The following is a 20,095-nucleotide window of genomic DNA, read 5'->3' as shown; positions in this document are numbered from 1 at the left end:
CCTTCTTTCCTTCCTTCCTTCTTCCCTTCCTTCCTTCCTTCCTTCCTTCCTTCCTTCCTTCCTTCCTTCCTTCCTTCCTTCCTTCCTTCCTTCCTTCCTTTCGGATCAATTCCAAAGCAGAAGAGTAGTAAGGGCTAGGCAACTAGAGTTAAGTGACTTGCCATGGGTCACAAAATTAGGAAGTGTCTGAGGCCACATTTGAACTCAAGACCAGGTCCTGTCTCTAGGCCTGGTTCTCAATCCAGCAAGACACCTGGTTACTCCTAGATGATGTCTTCTGGAGGAGAAGAAGAGTAACATCTGACTAAAAGGGACCACAACAGGAAATGCCTAAGAGCAGAACAATGCTTATTGTGTGTCAGACATTGTGTTAAGCACTGGGAATACAAAGGCTAGTTTTACTCTGGGTTTTCATATTTTGCATCTCAAATTCTGCTAGCTAAATCCATCTATATTTTCGATGGCCCATTATCAATAAAGAGGGTGGGTTGAGGATAGGTTGAATTTCTCTTTGTGTGACCTGAATCCTGGGGTGAGGCATGGATAGCCAGGAGAAGCAAAAACAAAGTATAAGAACTATTAAGTCATCTTTTTTTTTTAAAACCCTTGTACTTCGGTGTATTGTCTCATAGGTATAAGAGTGGTAAGGGTGGGCAATGGGGGTCAAGTGACTTGCCCAGGGTCACACAGCTGGGAAGTGGCTGAGGCTGGATTGAATCTAGGACCTCCTGTCTCTAGGCCTGACTCTCACTCCAATGAGCTACCCAACTGCCCCCTAACTATTAAGTCATCTTTGACTCCTCTGTCTCAGTCTCAGTCTCTGCCTCCATCTCCATCTTTGTCTTGGTCTCTCTCCTCTGATACTGCCACATTCTAGTGTAGGTTCTTATCACCCCACGTTTTGACCAATGCAATTGGATGCTGTTGGGTTGGCCTGCCCCAGTTTTCTCTTCATTCTCAGGTATCCTCCATTCAGCTGTCCAAGTAATTTTCCTAAAACAGAGGTCCAGTGATATCACTCTCCCTATTCAATGAAAAAACTAGTAACTGCCTGTTACCAAAAGGACCAAATACAAAATGTTTTGGTGTTCAAAGCCTTTTGTAACCTAACACCTCCCCCCCCGCCTTGCCATCTTTCTAACACCCTATTTCTGACCACACACTTTCTACTCAGTGAAACTAGCCTCCTTGCTGTTCCATCAACAAGACAGTTCATATGCTAATGATTCTGGGCATTTTCTTTGGCTGTCCTTGATCCTGGAATGCTCTCTCCTCTCACCTCCACCTACTGGCTGTACTGGCTTTCTACAAGTCTCAATAAAATCCCATCTTCTCCAAGAGGCTTTTTCCAACCCCTCTTAATTACACAGCCTTCCCCCTTTTAATTATTTCCCATTTCTCCTGTATAGTTGTTTATATATATAAATATATAAATATATATATATTGTCCCTCCCATTAGATTATGATCTCTCTAAGGCCAGGGATAGTTTTTTGCTTTTTTTTTTTTTGCATCCCCAGGACTTAATATAGTATCTGGCAATTTAGTAGATTATTAATAAATGTTTATTAACTGACTGCCAATATGCTGGTATTGACTAGTTACTTGGGGGCTTCAATAGATGTGTGATCAAGTAAGCTGGGACAGGTGGAGAAGAATAAGAGAAGTTAGGGGTTAGGAAAGAGGGAAATGGGGCCAAAAACAGATAGTAGGATTGATAGATGGAGAGATGGTTAATGAATCCTGATGGAATAAAAGAAGTCAGAGGGATAGAGATAAAAAAGATCATAGATTCCAAGACCTTAGAATTCATGGTCCAGATTTCTTATTTTACACACGAAGAGCTGAATTCCAGAGAGGTCCAGTGACAAGCTGCTACAGGTCATGGAGATGGTAAGTGGGAGAGCCAGGCTTTGAACCCAGTGATCTTTTCATTGTTACATGCTTCCATTTTGTTGGTGTTGTTCAGTGTGTACAACTCTTTGTGACCCCCTGGATAGCACTTTCCATGAAGTTTTCTTAGCAAAGATAGTGGGATGGTTTGCCATTTCCTTCTGCAGTGGGCTAGGACAAATAGAAGTTAAGTGACTTGCTCTGGATCACTTTAAGTGCCTGAGACTGGATCTGAACTCACATCTTCCTGACTCCAGGCATAGTACTCTATCTACTCAACCATCTAGCTACTTCCTTCCATTTCCATGCCCCTGGCTGAATACAGGATCTTTTACAGAAAGATAAGTTGTGCCCCTGGGGTCTGCCTATGGAGTGCAACTTTGTGCTACCTGTAGGGGAGACAGTTTCCCCTGAATTTAGTAGAATCTGACAAAGGGGGCAAGGGATCATTAGACCAGTATCTCTTTGTCTTTTCCTCAAAAAGTCCTGTTAGTTAGATCTAGTAAACAGAAGAAAGTGTCAACAAAGGACAGGGGTTTGGAAGAGTCCTCAAAGAAAAAGAAATTATTAGGAGTTATTTGTAATTAGGAATTCTGGCACCTGATATAAATTCAGTTGAAAAGACCTAGGATGCAGACATAAGAGAGACCTTAGGCATCAGGGAACAAAGTCCCATGAAGAGAAAGGAGAGAGGAAAGACTCCAGCATAGTCATGTAGACAAAGATGCCCAGAACTGATTGCTAGAGAGGTAGGTAGAGGAGGCTAAGTCCAGGAAAGCTTGCCTATAGTTTGGGAAAGTCTAAGACTTCTTAATGGGCCAGTACAGACTGACACTGCAGACAATCCCATGCATAGCACAAGTCATGGGCTCACTGTTGTAGAGTTAGAAGGGACCTCAGAGGCCATGTTGTCCTATCCCTCTTTTTACAGATAAGGATACTGAAGCTTAGGAAGGTTAAGGGACTGGCCCAATGTCACACAGGTAGTAAATATCAGAGGTCAGATTCAAATCTAGGTCCTCTTGCTCAAGAGCAAACACTCTTGCCTGCCTGGGAGAATGAGATAAGGTACACAGGGTACTTTGTCTTAGTTGGGAACAGCTGGGCTGAAAGGGTGAGAAAGCCTTGTCCCCCAAAGGATCAGTATGTTCTCCTGAAGCATAACCAATAGCACAGCCACCAAACCAAATTTCCAAGCCAGGAAGGAAGTATAAGTGGGTAGATGCAATAGGTAGAGGGCACAGCAGAGGAGTAAGAGGAACTCAAGGGGAGGATCCTTAGGGTGGTCAAATGAGGAGGCAGGAGCAGTCATGCACTGCAGGATTACATACATTTTCAGAGAGCAACCTCTTCCTCCCTGCTTATAGATACAAAATTCCATTCTAGTGGCTCTGAGCCCTCACTATTCAAGGTGAGGTAGAAGTTTTTAAATGTGGTTTTGACAGGGAATTTGCACAACAGTGAAACATATTTTATACATGCTTATTCTCCAATCAGGAACTAGAAAACAGGTGTACCTATGCAGAGTCCCTTATAACCATTTTCTTACCCTTCTTTGATTTAGTGTATTTTAGGAGATAGGGGTAGCCATATTTGTTTTGCAAATCTCAAGTCGTACTTTCAGCCACAAACTACCCAGAAAAATCTCCCAACAGATTTCTAGATTAACTCTCTGGAGGTCACTGTTTGAACTGTTCAACAATTCTTTGTATTGCCATTCACTTAGTATATACCATTTACTGCCTTGCCTTGGAAAAATTCATGTACATATGTTATTTCTTCAACAACTAAGGGTCATCAAATGATTAATCGACAAATGTATTCATTGCCAATGCCAGGCACTGTCTTAGGCACTGGGGTTATATGTACAGAAGTAAGATGGTTATTGCTCTTAAAAAGCTTACATGCTTCCCAGAGGCAAATATTCATAGTTACATATATACCAATAGAGGAAAAGGGGCAAAAACTAGGGAAGCAGGGCACTGACTTTTATTCTTCAATGAATCTCACCTAGTGCCCTGAACAATACCTGGTCTCTAACAGGTGCTCAATCAATATGTGGGGATAGGCAAAAAAAGCAAGATGAAAAGGGCAATTTGATCTATTATATGGAAGGCACTAAGGGTCAGAAGGCTTTGGGCTTAAGTACTGAGTCTCTGTAATCTTAATCAAGATTTTAATAAGTTCTCAGTAAGCCTAATTACCATCACTAAAAAAAATGAGGGGTTGGCCTAGCTGATGCCTAATATCTCTTCCAGCTCAAAGACTTTGATTCTCTCTGATTCACTCACTTTTCCTTTGCCATTCTTTTCAGTGAAAGGTTTTTGGCAAAGTGAGTAAAAATAAAAGCAGAGGAAAGGAAAGGAAGCCTAAGGGAAATGAGACATAACGTTAGTTTGCTGGCCCCAGTGGTTTTCTTGTATTTCATTTCTTGCTATTGGCATTACTGGCACCAACATATTTAACAGGGTAGAAGTCATATAAATATTTTGAGTCAGAGCCCTAACTTTAAAATTTGGGGCTAGAGAGTAGGAGCTTCTCCAGGAAACAATTCTAGTAGGCTAGAGAGACCACTCCTACATGGTTACAAACTTAATGTGCTCTGTGGCTGTGACCTAGATAGTTGGAGAAGGTGGAGTTGGGGGCTAGAATGTAAGAAGGCAGTGGCAGTAATAGCAAAAATATATGACTCTGTCTATATAGATATATCTGTAACAATATATCTTTCTGCCTAGAAAATTTCATGGTGTCTAAAGCATATAAATCTGCTGCTAACTGCATGGCTATTTTAAGTTTAAAAATCTTTTCAAAAGGTCAGAGAAAATGATTAATCCTAATAGAATCACTAGACATAGTAGTTACTGCCACAGTTTCAGAATCTTAAAACCAAAGTTATGTTTTATTTTACCATTCTTGATGTTAGGAATAACAGGTTGTGGGGGTGAGCTTCTCTTTTCAGCTACTTCTTTCTTCTGGCTAACAGCTGAAATGGAACTGCTGAAGGCAGAAAGCTGGCCTTTGGCTCCTCTCTCCACCACCTGCAAATAGGAAGGCAGTCATTGTAGCAAGTTATTTGTTTTTTTTTTAATGTGCTTAAATATCTACCACTTTAAATGATTTTTCCATGAGTTGCATCACAGAGGTATTTACAATAAATTTCTTAATTTGAAACTAGGTATATAGGTTACTAAATTTTGCTTGAAGCAAACTATTTCAAACTAGGTAATACAATGAAAATCTTCATTAACACTGTCCAATTTAAAACAATTGTTGTTGATATCTGAGAAAAGATATCTGAGAAATTAGACTGATCACTAATTTGCACTGACTAGATGCTCTTTTAGGGAGTTCTCAAAGGGCACCCCTCCACCCCCCCAGCACCGGCCTACATACACATTTTGGGACCAGATCTGTAACTTCAGTGAAGAAACTCTCCCACCAATGCAAATTAGTTTCTGCATGCCATTTCATCTCAGAGTTGTGTGAGATGTCCCATGAGACAGGTGAAGTGATTGCCCAGAGTCACATAAACAGTTGTGGGTCAGAGGTAGGAGTTGAAGCCAAGATTTCCTGAGTCAAAGACCATTTATTTATCCACCACTAAATACCCACCTCTCACACTGTGATTACTATTAATATTAACATTCAGATGGTATTTTGTCAATCAAAATTTAGAGCCAGAAGGAAGCACAGAAGTGATCTTAGTTCGATCCTCTAGTTTTATTAAAGACTATTCCTAATGCTGATGTCTAGTAAAAGGATTTGGATTATAAGGCGAACTCTCTCAAGGCTGACTGAGAAGAATTTCTCATAGGCAATACAGCCGCTCTAGGTAAAAGGCTGTACCTAGTTAAGAGGGTACAGATCCAGGGGTAGCAAGGTAGCATAGTTATGGATAGAGTGCCAGGCCTTGTGCAGGGAGGACCTGGGTTCAAAAACTGGCCTCAGACACTTTGAGCTATGTGACCTTAGACAAATCACTTAACCCAAATTGCCTAGTCCTTAGTGAGTGGATTCTAAGACAGAAGGTAAGTGTTTTCTTTTTAAAGAGTATATAGGTTCAGCAGTTAGGCTACCAAATATAAATGGCTGAGATCAATGTACATATAACATAAAATCCACTCACTAATGTATTTTACCATATTTATTAATTCAGTATTAAATTAACAGTGGATATTTTATTTGCCTCTAATTTGTGAACAGAGAGCTAGGTAAAGGATAAATCTGAGCTTTGAGAGTGTTGTCCTAGTCATGTATGCTATGCTTCAGCCACTAGTTCCCTACTTACTGGAGTGTTGGAGTTAACCGCCTTCTTAACAAATTAATTCTAAACATCTCTCATTCCAGTTCTCCCTGTCAGGGACCCTTCTTATTACTCCTGGCCAAAACAATTTGATTGGCTTGCTACTGTGGCTCTCAGCTTCCTAAATTTATTCAAAAAGGCTCCTTCAAACTAAAGAATGTTACATTTGCCACAGCAATTTTATCATGATCTTTCATTTTCATAAAAACTAATTAGTGGGTTCCAGCCTAAACCTGCCAATCTTCTATAATTTATCAGAGGTTTCCAAGAGTGATCAGATCTTGCTTTGTTTTTCTTGAACACATTAAAACCCACCTGAACAAATGGATCAATTACTAAGCCAACTCAATGAGGGATCCTTTCTAACTAAAAGTGGTTTCTTCATACCTTAATATGGAATCTTTGAGTTTTATAGTGCTATATGGCTGATATCTGGATCATATTCTGGAGCTACCTCATGAAATGGACTTTCTTAACATTAAATGGAAAGTAGCCAAGGAATTAACTTCCAGAACAATAACCATAATAACATATACTAAATCCTAACTGCACCTAAACTGTGCTCTTGGCCTGGCTTTTTATGCTTCATTCCCATTTACTATTTGGGCACTGGCCTTACACTCATCTCTGCCACCAATGCTACCCCATATGAGCAGAAGAACCTTATTCTTTCTTCCCCAGTGATCATTCTGATTTTAATGAACCCCACTAGATTCAAAGTATTTCTTTTCATTTGTGGGCAAGCTAGATATTAGTTTTTATAATCACTAGGAATTGTTTCTAGAAACTTGTACATTACAATAATTTCCCTAATAAGATCAATTATTATAGTTTTTTATAATGAGATTTAAACACAATTTTTTAATATCCTGTTAACAATACAATATATGGTATTTTTAAAAGAACAAGGGAGGAAATTAAATTCTAGGCATACACAGAAATAAGGGATGATCACATGTAAGAGGAAATAACTAAGGGGAAATGGTGAAATAATTGGCATAAAAACAAGTCTTTAAACTAGCAAAAGGAATAAACAGCAACAGCTTGCTCCAAAGAATCAAATTAAATTGAAGAAGGAAAATTCAGAATGAACTGACCAAGAACGTTTCCAAACTAGTTTAGGTATATTATGTGGGATTTGTTTCTAAACTATCTATAGTGTTCTGAGGCCCACTCCAAGGGAGTATTTTGAAAATGATTTATGAACACGTTGAAATATAATTAAGGATAGTACAGGAGATCGAGCAGTTTATATATTGATTTCAGGGTATGATTTATAAAGGTAGAAATATCAGTAATTTTGTCAGCTGGGTGGCACAGAAGAAAGAATGATAGGCCTGGAGTCAGAAAGACTCATCTATCTTCCTGAGTTTAAAATCTGATCTCAGGTTATTACTAGCTATGTGACCCATGGCAGGTCACTTAACTCTATTTGCCTCAGTTTCTCATTTACAAATTAAGCTGGAGGACATGACAAACTACTCCATATGAGGTCACAAAGAATCAGACATGATGGAAAAATAACAAAAATATGTAATTAAGGAAGGAATGTAGAATTGAGGGAGAGGCTAATGGCCCTATCTCCTTTATTCAGCCCTTAGGTTCATTTAGATGCCCAATCAGAAAGTATCTTGGGAAAAATAGAAATTGCATTGCCCAAGCTCTCACATAGCTCATGTGGAGTTTTGCTGGTTGAGCCACTGAATAAGTCTCACTTTCCAGGGTTTACTAATTGCTGGTTCACAGTAGTTGGTAGAAAAAAGCAGCAGATGGCCCTAAAGAGACTGACAACTAGCAACTAATACCCAGAGAGTTGTCCAGCAACCAGAAGACTAATTATTGAGGGTTTTCCTTCTTTCTCTCTTTGGAAAAACAAATCTCTGAATTCTTGAGGTTGAAGTTATTCTCAAAGGCTGGTACTACCTTTCAAATTTTCCTTCTCTGTTGGAAGATTATATTCTGAGATCATGCTTCCAGAGACATTTCTCTTCTTAAAATGAGAGGAAAGGGCTTAATAATATCGTCCAAGACATGAATGGTAAGGTTGTACAGCTACCATGGATTTCTTCATGGCATGCCAAGATATGAGTCCTAGGTTGGGGCCTGTTCATATACACAAATTTCTCTTGCTCCCCCTCCATCATCATCAGAACCTGCTGTGCTATATTCTAGTCTGTCCTCTGAACAGAAAAATGGCAAAAAATTGAAAGTAGTGTTATTTCACTCTTATGGAACAGAACAGACAAGTGATTCTTCCTATAAGAGTCCTCTAAAAGAGTTCTAGTCAACCAAGTGATATTAGGGGTATGTTCATTCTTTAACCAAATGACCTTAACTAGGATCATCTGACTAGGTGAAGCAAAAGGGTGACTCTAACAAAAATGATTTTGGGCAGCCTCAGTCTCTGGGACCTAATCTGGAGTACTCTTTGTCCTCTTAAGAATATTTCAAATGGGAATGTCCATACTCTCTATAGGAAGAGGTGTTTTAAATTTTTTTTAAAGATTCAACCTATAAGAACTCATCAAATGAATAGACGGAATTCTCCTGATACCTCCATATCCTTCTATGGAGCTTTTATAAATTGCTCTTAGTTCTCTTCAATAGCAGACATTGAATCAAAAGAAACTGAGGAACAGAAAGGGAACAGTATTTACTCAGGGTGAAAAAGTAATCCATTGGGGAAGCTGTACACAGCTTTTTAATGTACTCTTACAGGTCTAAGCAATAAATAGTAAAATAATGTCTATAAGGCATTTCCTTGGAGAAGTAAGGATATAGATGATGATGTTATTGTATTTCTGCTCAGCACATATGATAAGACTCAAAAGTGTTTTATGCAGTTACATTGATTCTATCATAACTACAAGTGTCCTCTTAATCTATAAAGTAGGTGGTATTAAGTCTAAGTATTAAATCAAAGAACTATACCTAGGTAGAGATAATAATTCATGGAAGTTTATGATCCATTAAAAGAGTGTAGGGAGAAAAGCATGCATGGCACAATACAGTATTGTGGTGGGCAGTGTTGGACTTGGAATAAGGGAGACCTAGGTTCAATCTCCGTCTCAGACACTTACTTTGTAGCTGTACTTAAGTAAATCACTTAATTTTTCTCTGCCTCATCTGCAATGTGACAAGAGTGAGCCTGAAGCCCCCGAAGGTCCCTACCAATTTTAAATCTATGCCTTAATGATATGGATGATGATCCTTTAAAGAAGATGGAGGAGGAGTCAAAAAGGAGAACCAAGAGAACAACATCACAAAACCCAGAGAGGAACGCATACATAGTAGAATGAGGGTCATCAATAGTGTAAAATGCTTTAAAAAGAGCAAGAAAGATAGATTGAGAGCTTCTCTTCTCTTTCCACTCCCTCACAACCTAAGAGAGGAATTATACACTGGAGATATATACAGCTGCTTTCCCAGGACAAGAAAACAAAAAGCTTAACAAGATAAAGGCCTTACAAATTAAAAATGAAGAATGTTAATCTTCATCACTTACTTGGCACCTCTACCCTAATAGCCTTCATGCTCAGACAGGGCACACAAACTAGCCCACTGACTTGATCTGGGATCTATTTAGAGATTTACCTCCTACTATAGTCTCCTTTCCCCCAGCAACCTGATGCAACATTTGACCTCAACTCTACTTAGCCATATGCAGAGAAAGCAAAGTTATTTGAAGATGGAACTGTCCTCAGGAAGTTTAAATTCATCAAAATGAGAACGCTTAAGCAGAAATTTTACCCTAGCTTTCACTCTATCCTCTCCTAAGCCTATAGGTGCCAATGATATTGGGATGCAGTAAGACTTGAACCCAGGTCTTTCTGGCTCTAAGATTTCATCTCTGTCAACTCTGACAAACTTACAACAATAATTGTATTTTAAATTTATTTTAAGGCAAAACAAGTTGAATTAAAAAACCTGAAAACAAAATCTAGAAAATTATAAAAACTTTGATTACCCAACTTGGGACTCAGCTATCTCTAAAGCAAAACCAAGAATAAGGAAATTGAAGGTCAGAAAAGGGAAGTAACCTTGACCAAGATTGAATAGCTAATTAATTGCATATCTAGAACTAGAACTTAACCCTCTTACTCTTTCCATCAATGTACAGAAAATCAAGTCGAAAACTCCAAGAAAAAGTTAAATTCTTTCATGCAAGCTACTCTTTCCAATTTGAATATCATGCTGATGTTATAGATGTCTACATTATCAACAAAACTCAAACATCTCTATATGAACCCTTGTATGGTGGATAGGGGCAAGGTGAAATATACAAGGTGAACCAAAAAGAAGGCAGGCTGGTCCTATGTTGAGGTATGGTACACAGAGAGCTTCTAATAGTATTTTTACAATGTCAGGAGAAAGCATGGAAGGTCTCTGAGATGGTGCATGAACTTCCCCATGAGGATAAGATAGGCTGGCATGGATGCATTCACTGCTTTTGCATTGCTGGAGGGATCTTCCTTATCTATGAGTTCACAGATCATTTAAGAATTGGAGTATTATCTCAGTATACCTATATAACAGATGCATATTTTGGCTTGGGGGTTAGGGGTCAGGGGAGAACCAAGTAAATCTTGTACGCTTGCTTTTCTAGTCATTGGCTTAGTTTGTAAAATATTATTTCTTTAGTTATCTGCATCATCAGTGACATATTCCAGATGATTATATTTTATGCACAATAGTTAGAAAAACTTCTCTAAAAGGGCCTTAGGCAGATAACTAAAGAAATATTCTCATATTCCTTTTTCATAGCATTTCAGAGATGGATTTTCAAAATTTTAAATGTTAAAGGGCTCCATTACACTGTACTACAGTGTTTTCACTTATACCTAGTGAGAAATAATATTTTACACTAAGATAAAAACTGTTAGCAACTGATATTTTGCCAGGAACTTGAAGAAGTGTGTTTTGACAGCTTAACTATTCTAAATTTCAGCTCAAAACTAAATCTATTAGTCTAACATCTAAAATAAGAGCCACCATTTTGCAAATTTTGAAAATTATACCAATTTGTCATTTTTTATGATCTTAACAACTATCTCACAGGGTTGTTTTGAGGATCAAATGAGATAATGCATGTGGAGTGCTTTATGATTTTTAGAGAGCTATATAAATGCTATATTATTGTTATTATTACATCTCAAAAGAGGCTAGAGCATATGCTAACAAAAGATCCAAATCATTCCTTGGTTTACGTTCTTGTGTTCCCAAATTTTTCATTGGTATAGAATTTTCCTCCTTTTGAAATCAAAAGTTTCTTATTATGAAAGTAATCAAACATTTATTCCATAATCTCATCTATACAGGCAAGCAAATAATTTTAGATAAGTATTTACTAATAGAACATATGTATATTTGTATATATTAAATATTATATCTAAATATGAACAACATAAAATGTTAAAATTGTAATGTGGGTTTGGCACATACCAAAATCAACCAGAATGGCATCCTTCACAGGGAAGATCCTAGGGAGACCTGAGAACTGGCCTATTTATGCATGAAACACTCTGCCTATCACATGATTAGGCCTTCTTCCAATGGCTGGGTAGCCAGAACTTTCTGTACCACTGAGTTTTTTTCCTAAGCTTGGATCTGACTATGAAGGACTACTTCTTTCACAGCAGTTAAACTCCCTGTGGTAAAAGGGGCAAGTCTGGGAACTACCTCCTCCCCATTAAGCCATGTGGCTACAAGAAATGGGCCTAAGATTTTGGCCTTTTTATTCATCTCTTTTCATTCTGGACTCAGGGAGTACATTCTTCATCAGAGACTCAGGAGGCATCTTATTCAATTGCCCCAACTTAGGTCTCTAATACCATAAAATCATGTTGTAGCTGACTATGGTTTCGACATTTGCATTCAAGATGACTGATTACAGATTGATGAAAGGCTATTTTGTAGAGTTGGCAGAGCACTGAAGACCAACAATAAGACTAAAGAAGACAGATAGCAGCTTGAACAGGAGAAATATTTTCATTGGGGAAAAAAAGAATTGAAAATTGTTACTACACACACAGCTCTACTATTTGCATCTTATGCAAAAAATGAACTCATTATCAAGTTTTAGACTAAAACCTACAGAGCAATAACATTCTCTAACTTAATATGAAACCTCAACCTACCACAAATTCCATATCCAGTTTCTTTAAGCATTTCATCCACATTATCTATGAGCCTGGCTGAACAGACACACAAGTGATGAATCTTGGAACATGGCCAGTCTATGAGTATCAAAGTGATGCTCATCATCACACAAACTATAAATTGGCAGTAGCAGGATACCCAAGCAGCTGTTGGAAGCTGAAGTGTAACAATTTCAAGCAGGAAGGGCAGGAAAAAAAAACACTTTAAGAATTCAATGAAACCAAACCTCAAACAATACAGCATAATTATGAATGGCTGGGAAACAACTCAACCCTGGCATGGTGCTTCACTGAATAAACATTTCAGGGTGATCATGAGTGCATCATCAGTGTTAGAACTATCAACAAATACTTTTGGCATCAGCTATAGTCACTAGTTTTCATCACTTTCAAAGATTTCACCCTTACTTGACTACAATGGCCCTTTCAAACATATCCATTTTAAATTACCGTTCAGGTAACAGTGTCTTTTAAGAGAAAGGACAATAATAATTCATGGATCCTAAGAATCTATAGAAAGTTAATTTTCATATTTGGTTTTGATAAACTTCCAAGTCCCGTCAATTCTATTTCCACATCTCTTGCAACAAATTCCTTCTCTCTTTTCCCTTTCACTCGCATGGATACTATCCTGGATCAGGCACTTAGTACTTTTCACCTGACCCTCCTAAATGGTCTTTCTGCCTCTAGTTTCTCTTCTTTCTGGTTCATCCTTCACATATATGCAAAAGGAATTTTCCCAATGCATAGTTCCATCTACACCATTCCTCTTCTCAAATCTTCCATGGTTCTCCTAAGATCTATAGAAAAGAATATAAACTCCTTAGCTGGACATTTGGGGTTTTCCACACCATGGCTCCATCTTCTTTCTCTAGCCTTATTTTTCATTATTCTCTGATGACTAAATGTTTCCCATTCTTGGCCTGCCTGCCATCTCCTGCTTCCAGGTTCTGAGCATTTGCACAGAACATCTGGCATGACTGAAAGGAAAGACACTTTCTTCTTATTTCTACTTGTTGAAATCCTTCTCCTTTATCAAGCCTCAGCTCAAAGCCCCTTTCTCTATGAAGACTTCCATGATCTGTTATCTTCCATGTTATAGATCCCTACCTAAATGAAAGTGTTTTCTCCCTTATCCAATTTCCTTACAGCATATTTTCTTTGTATCATGCTTATTTGCATAATGTGATAGCTCCCTTGGTAGAATGTAAGTTTCTCAAGGGAAGAGAAGATTCAATTTTTCATTTCCACATTCATAGTGCACTCTACACAGTAACTATTAAAAAATGTTTGTTGAATTGGATTCTTTGAAAACTTCCTACTTTTGCCCATTATAGCTGACTTAGATTATATAATGAGCATGTTTTTCTATCAAAAACCTTAAGAAGGAAATTCATGTTATTCTATGTAACATCCAAAATGGATAAAGATGAAGGTATTTTGTCTTTAAAAATCCTAGAATTTTGGAGGACTTTGGTAGGGAACTAAGAAAGAAGAAATGAATGAAGGTTTTTTTTGGTCCAGTTTTTATGCTGAAGATTCTTTCCCATTTGACAGTTGCTTTCTTTGTGTTTTACCCATTTCTTTCTTATTAGTGGTTTGAGGTTAAGATTTAATGACAGAGGGGGCAGCTGAGTAGCTCAGTGGATTGAGAGCCAGGCCTAGAGACGGGAGGTCCTAGGTTCAAATCCAGCCTCAGACACTTCCCAGCTGTGTGACCCTGGGCAAGTCACTTGACCCCCATTGCCTACCCTTATCACTCTTCCACCTATAAGTCAATACACAGAAGTTAAGGGTTTAAAAATTAAAAAAAAAAGAAAAAAAAAGATTTAATGACAGAGTTACCACCTTTGGCCTTTACCTTAATAAGATATAAACTGTTAGGAATAAAAAAAAAAAGTGTGAACTTCCCCCTCAAGCTAACCACCCTAATTAAGGCTACTAATGACTTTAATTAAGTCTTTCTAGGCTTGATGTTTGATCTTTCATTTCTTTCCTATGAAAACTGGAGGAGAGAAAGTAATTTGTTCTAAAGGATCTTTCTGGATTTTGAAAGCAAATTTTGCAATTGAATTCAGAGTACAAACAATCTAATGGATGATAACTGAGAACATCCTCTACTGAATACAGCAAAAGTATTAATAACTCTAATCTCATGAAAAAGTTAATGTGGTATACAATGGGGGCTAAAATAGGTGAGAAGGAATTCTAGCTCCATTTATTTTTAGACTATTAGTATACACTATTAATACCATCAAAATAGTAGTTTATTTTAAATGCATTTCTAATTCAAGTAATCACAATTGCCCAGTTGACTAAATGTCAATCTTTTTTTGGATGTGGTATATCATAAATATGTGACATAATAATATAACACATGATTTGTTATAAATAAGTAATAAATTATAATAAATACACTTATCCAAGAGAGACAAATTTTCATATTAGCTATACCCAAAAATCTGTCTTGTTTTTCCCCTTCCATTCCTCTTCCTTCCCAAAATGTCTTATTATTATTCAATAAAAATATAAGATAAATGAAACCAATTTTTTTTGTTTTACTAAATCTCAAATGAACAAAATTTCAAATTATTTTAATACAATTAATACAATTTTGATACAGCTATGATAAGAGCTGAACAGTGCTGAAATGTAAACTAAAGAATACAAAGTAACTAGCTACTCAGGTCCATGGAACAGAGGTAGATTTAAATAAACTTTTTAAAATGTTGTTAAGATAACTTTTAAGTTTAATTTTTAAACTTTCGTTAAGCATATTATCACATTAAAATAATAAACTTCAGCATTGGGGTGGCTTACTTATAATTTATTTTAAGTCCTAACTCTGCTAGCCCTTCTTTACTAGTTATGTGATCTTGGACAACTGACTTTTCCTTGGCCTTATTTTCCTTGTCTATAACATCAGGAGGATGAAATAGATAATCCCTAAAGATTCTTTTGGCTCTGATATTATGATTCTGTTGCTTTTTAGTCCTTAAAATATGGATGTAAAAATATGACGAACTTGAAAAGGGGCTATGAAAAAGTATCAGGATTTAGAGGGAGTACCTAAATCACAGAACAAGATTACCTGCTCAGTTATACATTGAATATATTTTTGCCTGGCTGAGCTTTGCAGTTAAATCACATAAATTCAGGACTCCTTTAATTAGGAGTTTGTGAAAATTTGGATCATATTTCTTTTGTGAAAGGCAATCTACTGTTGAGAATAGATTGTCAATTTAAAGAAAAAAGATGAGTTCAAATTCTGCTTCTGACATTTTCTTTATGACCTTGGGCAAGTCAGTTAATTTCTCAGGGAGTTTTCACTATTTTTACAAAGCCTCTAATACACAACTGACAGAACTGTTGTCAAAATCAAACAAGATGATATATGTAAAACTTTTCACAAATTTAAAAACCATCACCAAGTTCATCAGGCTCTAGTCTCCAAATTAACCTACTTTAGAAACTTCCCAACTCCTGACAGCTTCAATCTATCTACCACCATTTGCCCAACCTATTGTTTTCACTGCCAAAACATTTTCACTATTCACCTACTCCCTTGTCACCTCCACAGTCAAACCTTACTTCAACTTTTAAGCCATTTATTACATTAGCCTCCTAACTGGTCTCTAAGATTCCCATCCGGCTTCTCTTCACCATCATACTGCAAAAACAAATAGGTCGGCATTATGTCAATTAAAATTTTTCATTATTATAAAACTCTCTCCCTCTTCCTAACTTTCCTGTTTTTGGTAAGGGCCCCACTATCCTTCTAGTCACTTGTGCCCTCCTTCACAAATTATTCTGTGATGAAACCTAGTAAGCTCAGGTGATGGGCAACACAAACCAGATGATGATCTCATAGGATCAATTGCTCTTATTAGATCCAATCATGTAAGCCCAAAGGGAGGGTAGATAATAAGCAATGGTGATTTGCATGTAACCCCTGTACCAGAGGCTCCCTCCTGATCTGAAAGACCTTGGTACACTTTGGAAATCTCTCTTATTTAGTTCATTTGCCTCTACCCAAGAGAGGCCTGAGAATGTGAATGTGTAGCTTTCCCCAATGGTACTCTAAAATCTGGCTCTCCTTATAAGCATTGTGGCTTATAAAGAATCAAACAGAACTGATTTTATTTACAGTGTAAAAGACACTGAAATGTCTCATCTATATAAAATGAGGAAGTTTGGACAAGATGATCTCCAAGGTCCCTTCTACTTTATGCTCCTATGATTTATCACTACTCTATTTGGCACAAAGTCACAGGGGATCCAAGTCATTTACTCCTTTTCTTCTTTTGGAGGAATCTTGTTACCTTCCTGCTCCAAAAGGCCTAATTCAAATGTATCAGAAGATGGGAAACCATCTTCCATTGGCCTATTTTTCACTTCCTCCATTTCCATTGGTTTTTCTGCTTCATCTTCTTCTATGTAGATTTTCCCTGACAGCTTCCCAAAAGGACAAGAAAGAGAGAAATAGGGCAGGATCCACAGCAGCTTTTAGTCATATTGCTCAGGGAGGGGCAACCTTGCCTTAATGCTGAAGGTTCATGTCTTACAACATGTATAATCAATGCATTATTCTCCCCTATTGAAGAGTCGGACCCTAAAAATGTCCTAAGACTTTACCCAAAAGTTGTTTGCCTGCAGTAACTGAGGCAAGGATCACCTTACACCCCTCCTTTTTGTTTCCTTGACTTCAGGTTCTGGGTCAAGGATATCCCTCCCTTTCTCCTCACTCAAACCTTCAAGCCTCATCCTGTTATAAAAATCTCTTGTCATTTCTATCAAATTTCCTCAAAATGCACTGCTCTTCCCCTTCTCTGGAAATTGTTCCACTTCAAGGCTTAACCTAACTAGGGATTAGTTGGTATGTGCTACAGAAAACTGCCTGAAAACCATGTATTAAAAAAACAAAAACAAAACAAAAAAAAAAAAAACACCTCTTTAACAAGAGGCTCTGCGCAGATGCCTTCCATCTTGGTATCTGCTCAGACAGCTAAATAAAGATTCTTTGCTTCATTCGGACTTCTCCCAACTGTTACCCTTACAGAGAATCCTTGGGTAAGTACTAGCCCTTTTAGCCTGGGTTCCATTACAGAATCCTTTATCTTCATTGAGTCTTTATTGTTTTACTTAATAAATTTAGAGGCTTAGGAAACTGGAATAATTAATCACTAAAATATTCAATAAGTGTTTAATTGAAATTAATAATTTTTAAGACTGTTCACTACTTTTGGCTAGCCTTACCAAATATTCTGCATAACTGACATTCATTTACTAAAATTTTTTAAAAGCCATAATCAATAATCACTAATCATTTACTAGAATGAGTAAGGCAAATATATATAATAATTATTATAGCTAACATTTAATTAGCACTTACTTTATGCCAGGCACTGTGCTAAGTGCTGTACAATTATTACCTTATCTGATCACCACAGTAAGCCTGGGAGGTAGGTACTATTATTAACTCCATTTCATTGACAAGGAAACTGAGGACAATAGAGCTTTTAAGTAACTTGCCCAGCAAGAGTCATACAACCAGGAAGTGTCTGAAGGTGGGTTTCAACTCAGGTATTCCTCACTCCTGACTTAGTACTCTATCCACTGCACCTCCTAGATGCTATACATAGATATACCTAAACCTGTGAATATGACTTTAGATTAAGCAATCTTTCAATGGACTTATTAAATAGAAATTATATTATAAATGGAACATATATTTCTGGGCAGCTAAAATTTGGCCTACAAAAATTAGAATCAATTTTATAAAGACCTGAAACAATAATAGAGTTAGGTTGAAAAACTAAAACTAAAATCAAGCACAGCTGGGCTAGGCTGGTCTGGATTTGAATGGATATCCTAGCAGACTAGTTGTTTGGAAACTTGGCAAACCAAGTAATCAGAGACACCACTGTGTTTATTAGTTCACTTTGGAGTTTAGAGGAGAAAAAGGAGAGAGTAACTTCAAGAGAAACAGAGAAGAATGTAACAATATCCTTAGAGGAAGAGGGAAAGAATTACCCAGAAATCCTTTGACCTTAAGTTTAAGACTCCAATTGAGATAACAATTACCAAAGAAACAGAATCTACAGTAAGTTAGACAATGTTTAATTCCTCTCCCCTTTAGAAGAAAGTCATGGGAAAGTACTGAAACTAAGTGCAGTTGTAGAATGCAAAAGATCATGGATTAGATCTTCAGTCTGGACCTAAGAGGACTTGACCCCTCTCCTTCAAGACCTCAGAGGAGAAGTTCAACAAAAGCAATAGGCTTTTTGAACTTCCAGGTTTTTGTTTTTTTAATTTCAAGATTTTTCTTTCTGTCTTTTTTTCTTTCTTGAACCAGGTGAGTTATGCTAGCAGTTAACTTAATGCCACTTTCTAGTGAATGGAATTGCTTTTTAAAAATTAATTAATTAATTTTTTAAAAATTATTTTTCCATGTTTAAATGATACATTTTCTTTCTCTCCCCTCTTCCCTCCTCCCTCCCAGAGCCAACAAGCAATTCCACTGGGTTGTACAAATGTTGTCACTTGATACCTATTTTCATATTATTCTGGAATTGCTTTTTTTAAGGCAATTGCTTTTTTTAAGGCTTTTTAAAGTACTCCCATGGAGTACTTTTAACACTGTGAACTTTAACATTTAAACCCTAAAATTTGATGACTTTAATGTACAACAGAACTGAGTTGAGCTGGTTGAAGACGTGGCTTGATGAAGAGGCTAGGGTTTGGTTGTTACCTGTTCACCTCATTAATTCCCAATGGGATTTGTCTTTTGGAATTTTTGTGGCCTTTACCTAAATAGGGAAGGAAGTTATTAAATCCCTGCTGTGTACAAACACCAAGCTGGACTTTGAGAAAAACACAAAGTTTAAGATGCAGTGGCCTCTCACAAGAAGCTCACAATCTAAAAGGTGGCCAAGATACCAACACACAGTGCTATAGAAGATGATACACTAAGTAGACAATAGGTAGAGAATGTGTCCTTGGAAGAGCTGTGGTCAGGACTAAAAAGGTTGAAGGTTGATGCCCTGGTTCTGGCACTGAGGATGCTACATCTACACAACATATAAACACACCCACTGACAGTATATTTCAGACCTCATTCTGGAACTGGTAAAGTTTCCTTAATGCAATTCCTCAATTACTAACATTACATCAAGAATGGCTCTTGGACTAAGCCTTAAAAAGGAGGGTTAGAGACATGAAGATAGAGGGAATTAGAAATGATATATCTAGAAGGAGGCTGGTAATAGATGATTTCTCTGGTGGGAAGCTTGAGAAGCACCATATATCAGGGCAGCACAGGATCCCAGAGATGGTAGTAATTAGAGTAATCATGTATAGTAAAGGTTCCTGGTCCAAGCCAGAGGTACTAACAAATCAAGCCAGAAGCAGTAAAGTGAAAGAAGCTGAGGAAAAAGGTGGAAGAATCCCTCTCATCTCACTTCATCCTATTAGAAAGCCCAGTTTTCTTCAACCAGTAGTCCCAAAATAAGGCCTTTTCTGGTTTCCCCAAATGTTAAATTCATCCTCCCTAGTGAAATGTCTTTATATAATTATATAGTTTTATTTACTTATATGTATATATGTTACTCATTCTAGTAAATGATTAGTGATTCACTCATTTTCTGTTTACTTGAAGACAGGAACTATTTTGCCTCTTTGTATCCCTGGCACCAAGAACAATGCTTTGAACATAGTAAATGCTTAATTTACTTGTTGAAGAG

At 37.2% G+C, this 20,095-nt stretch overlaps 1 protein-coding gene across 1 annotated transcript in view; it reads right to left on the bottom strand.

The window, feature by feature from the left end:
- HECTD2 (HECT domain E3 ubiquitin protein ligase 2) overlaps positions 1-20,095 on the bottom strand; it is a 113,777-nt gene that overhangs the window by 81,725 nt on the left and 11,957 nt on the right. The window contains exon 3 of the mRNA XM_044662626.1: positions 4,801-4,930. Within this exon, the coding sequence (XP_044518561.1) occupies positions 4,801-4,930 (130 nt within the window). The remainder of the gene's footprint in view (positions 1-4,800; positions 4,931-20,095) is intronic.

The sequence above is a fragment of the Gracilinanus agilis genome, chromosome 2 (assembly GCF_016433145.1).
Source record: "Gracilinanus agilis isolate LMUSP501 chromosome 2, AgileGrace, whole genome shotgun sequence".
NCBI classification, from domain to species: domain Eukaryota; kingdom Metazoa; phylum Chordata; class Mammalia; order Didelphimorphia; family Didelphidae; genus Gracilinanus; species Gracilinanus agilis.
Note: the sequence above shows the minus strand (reverse complement) of the source record. Positions and strands in the feature narration are given on the sequence as shown.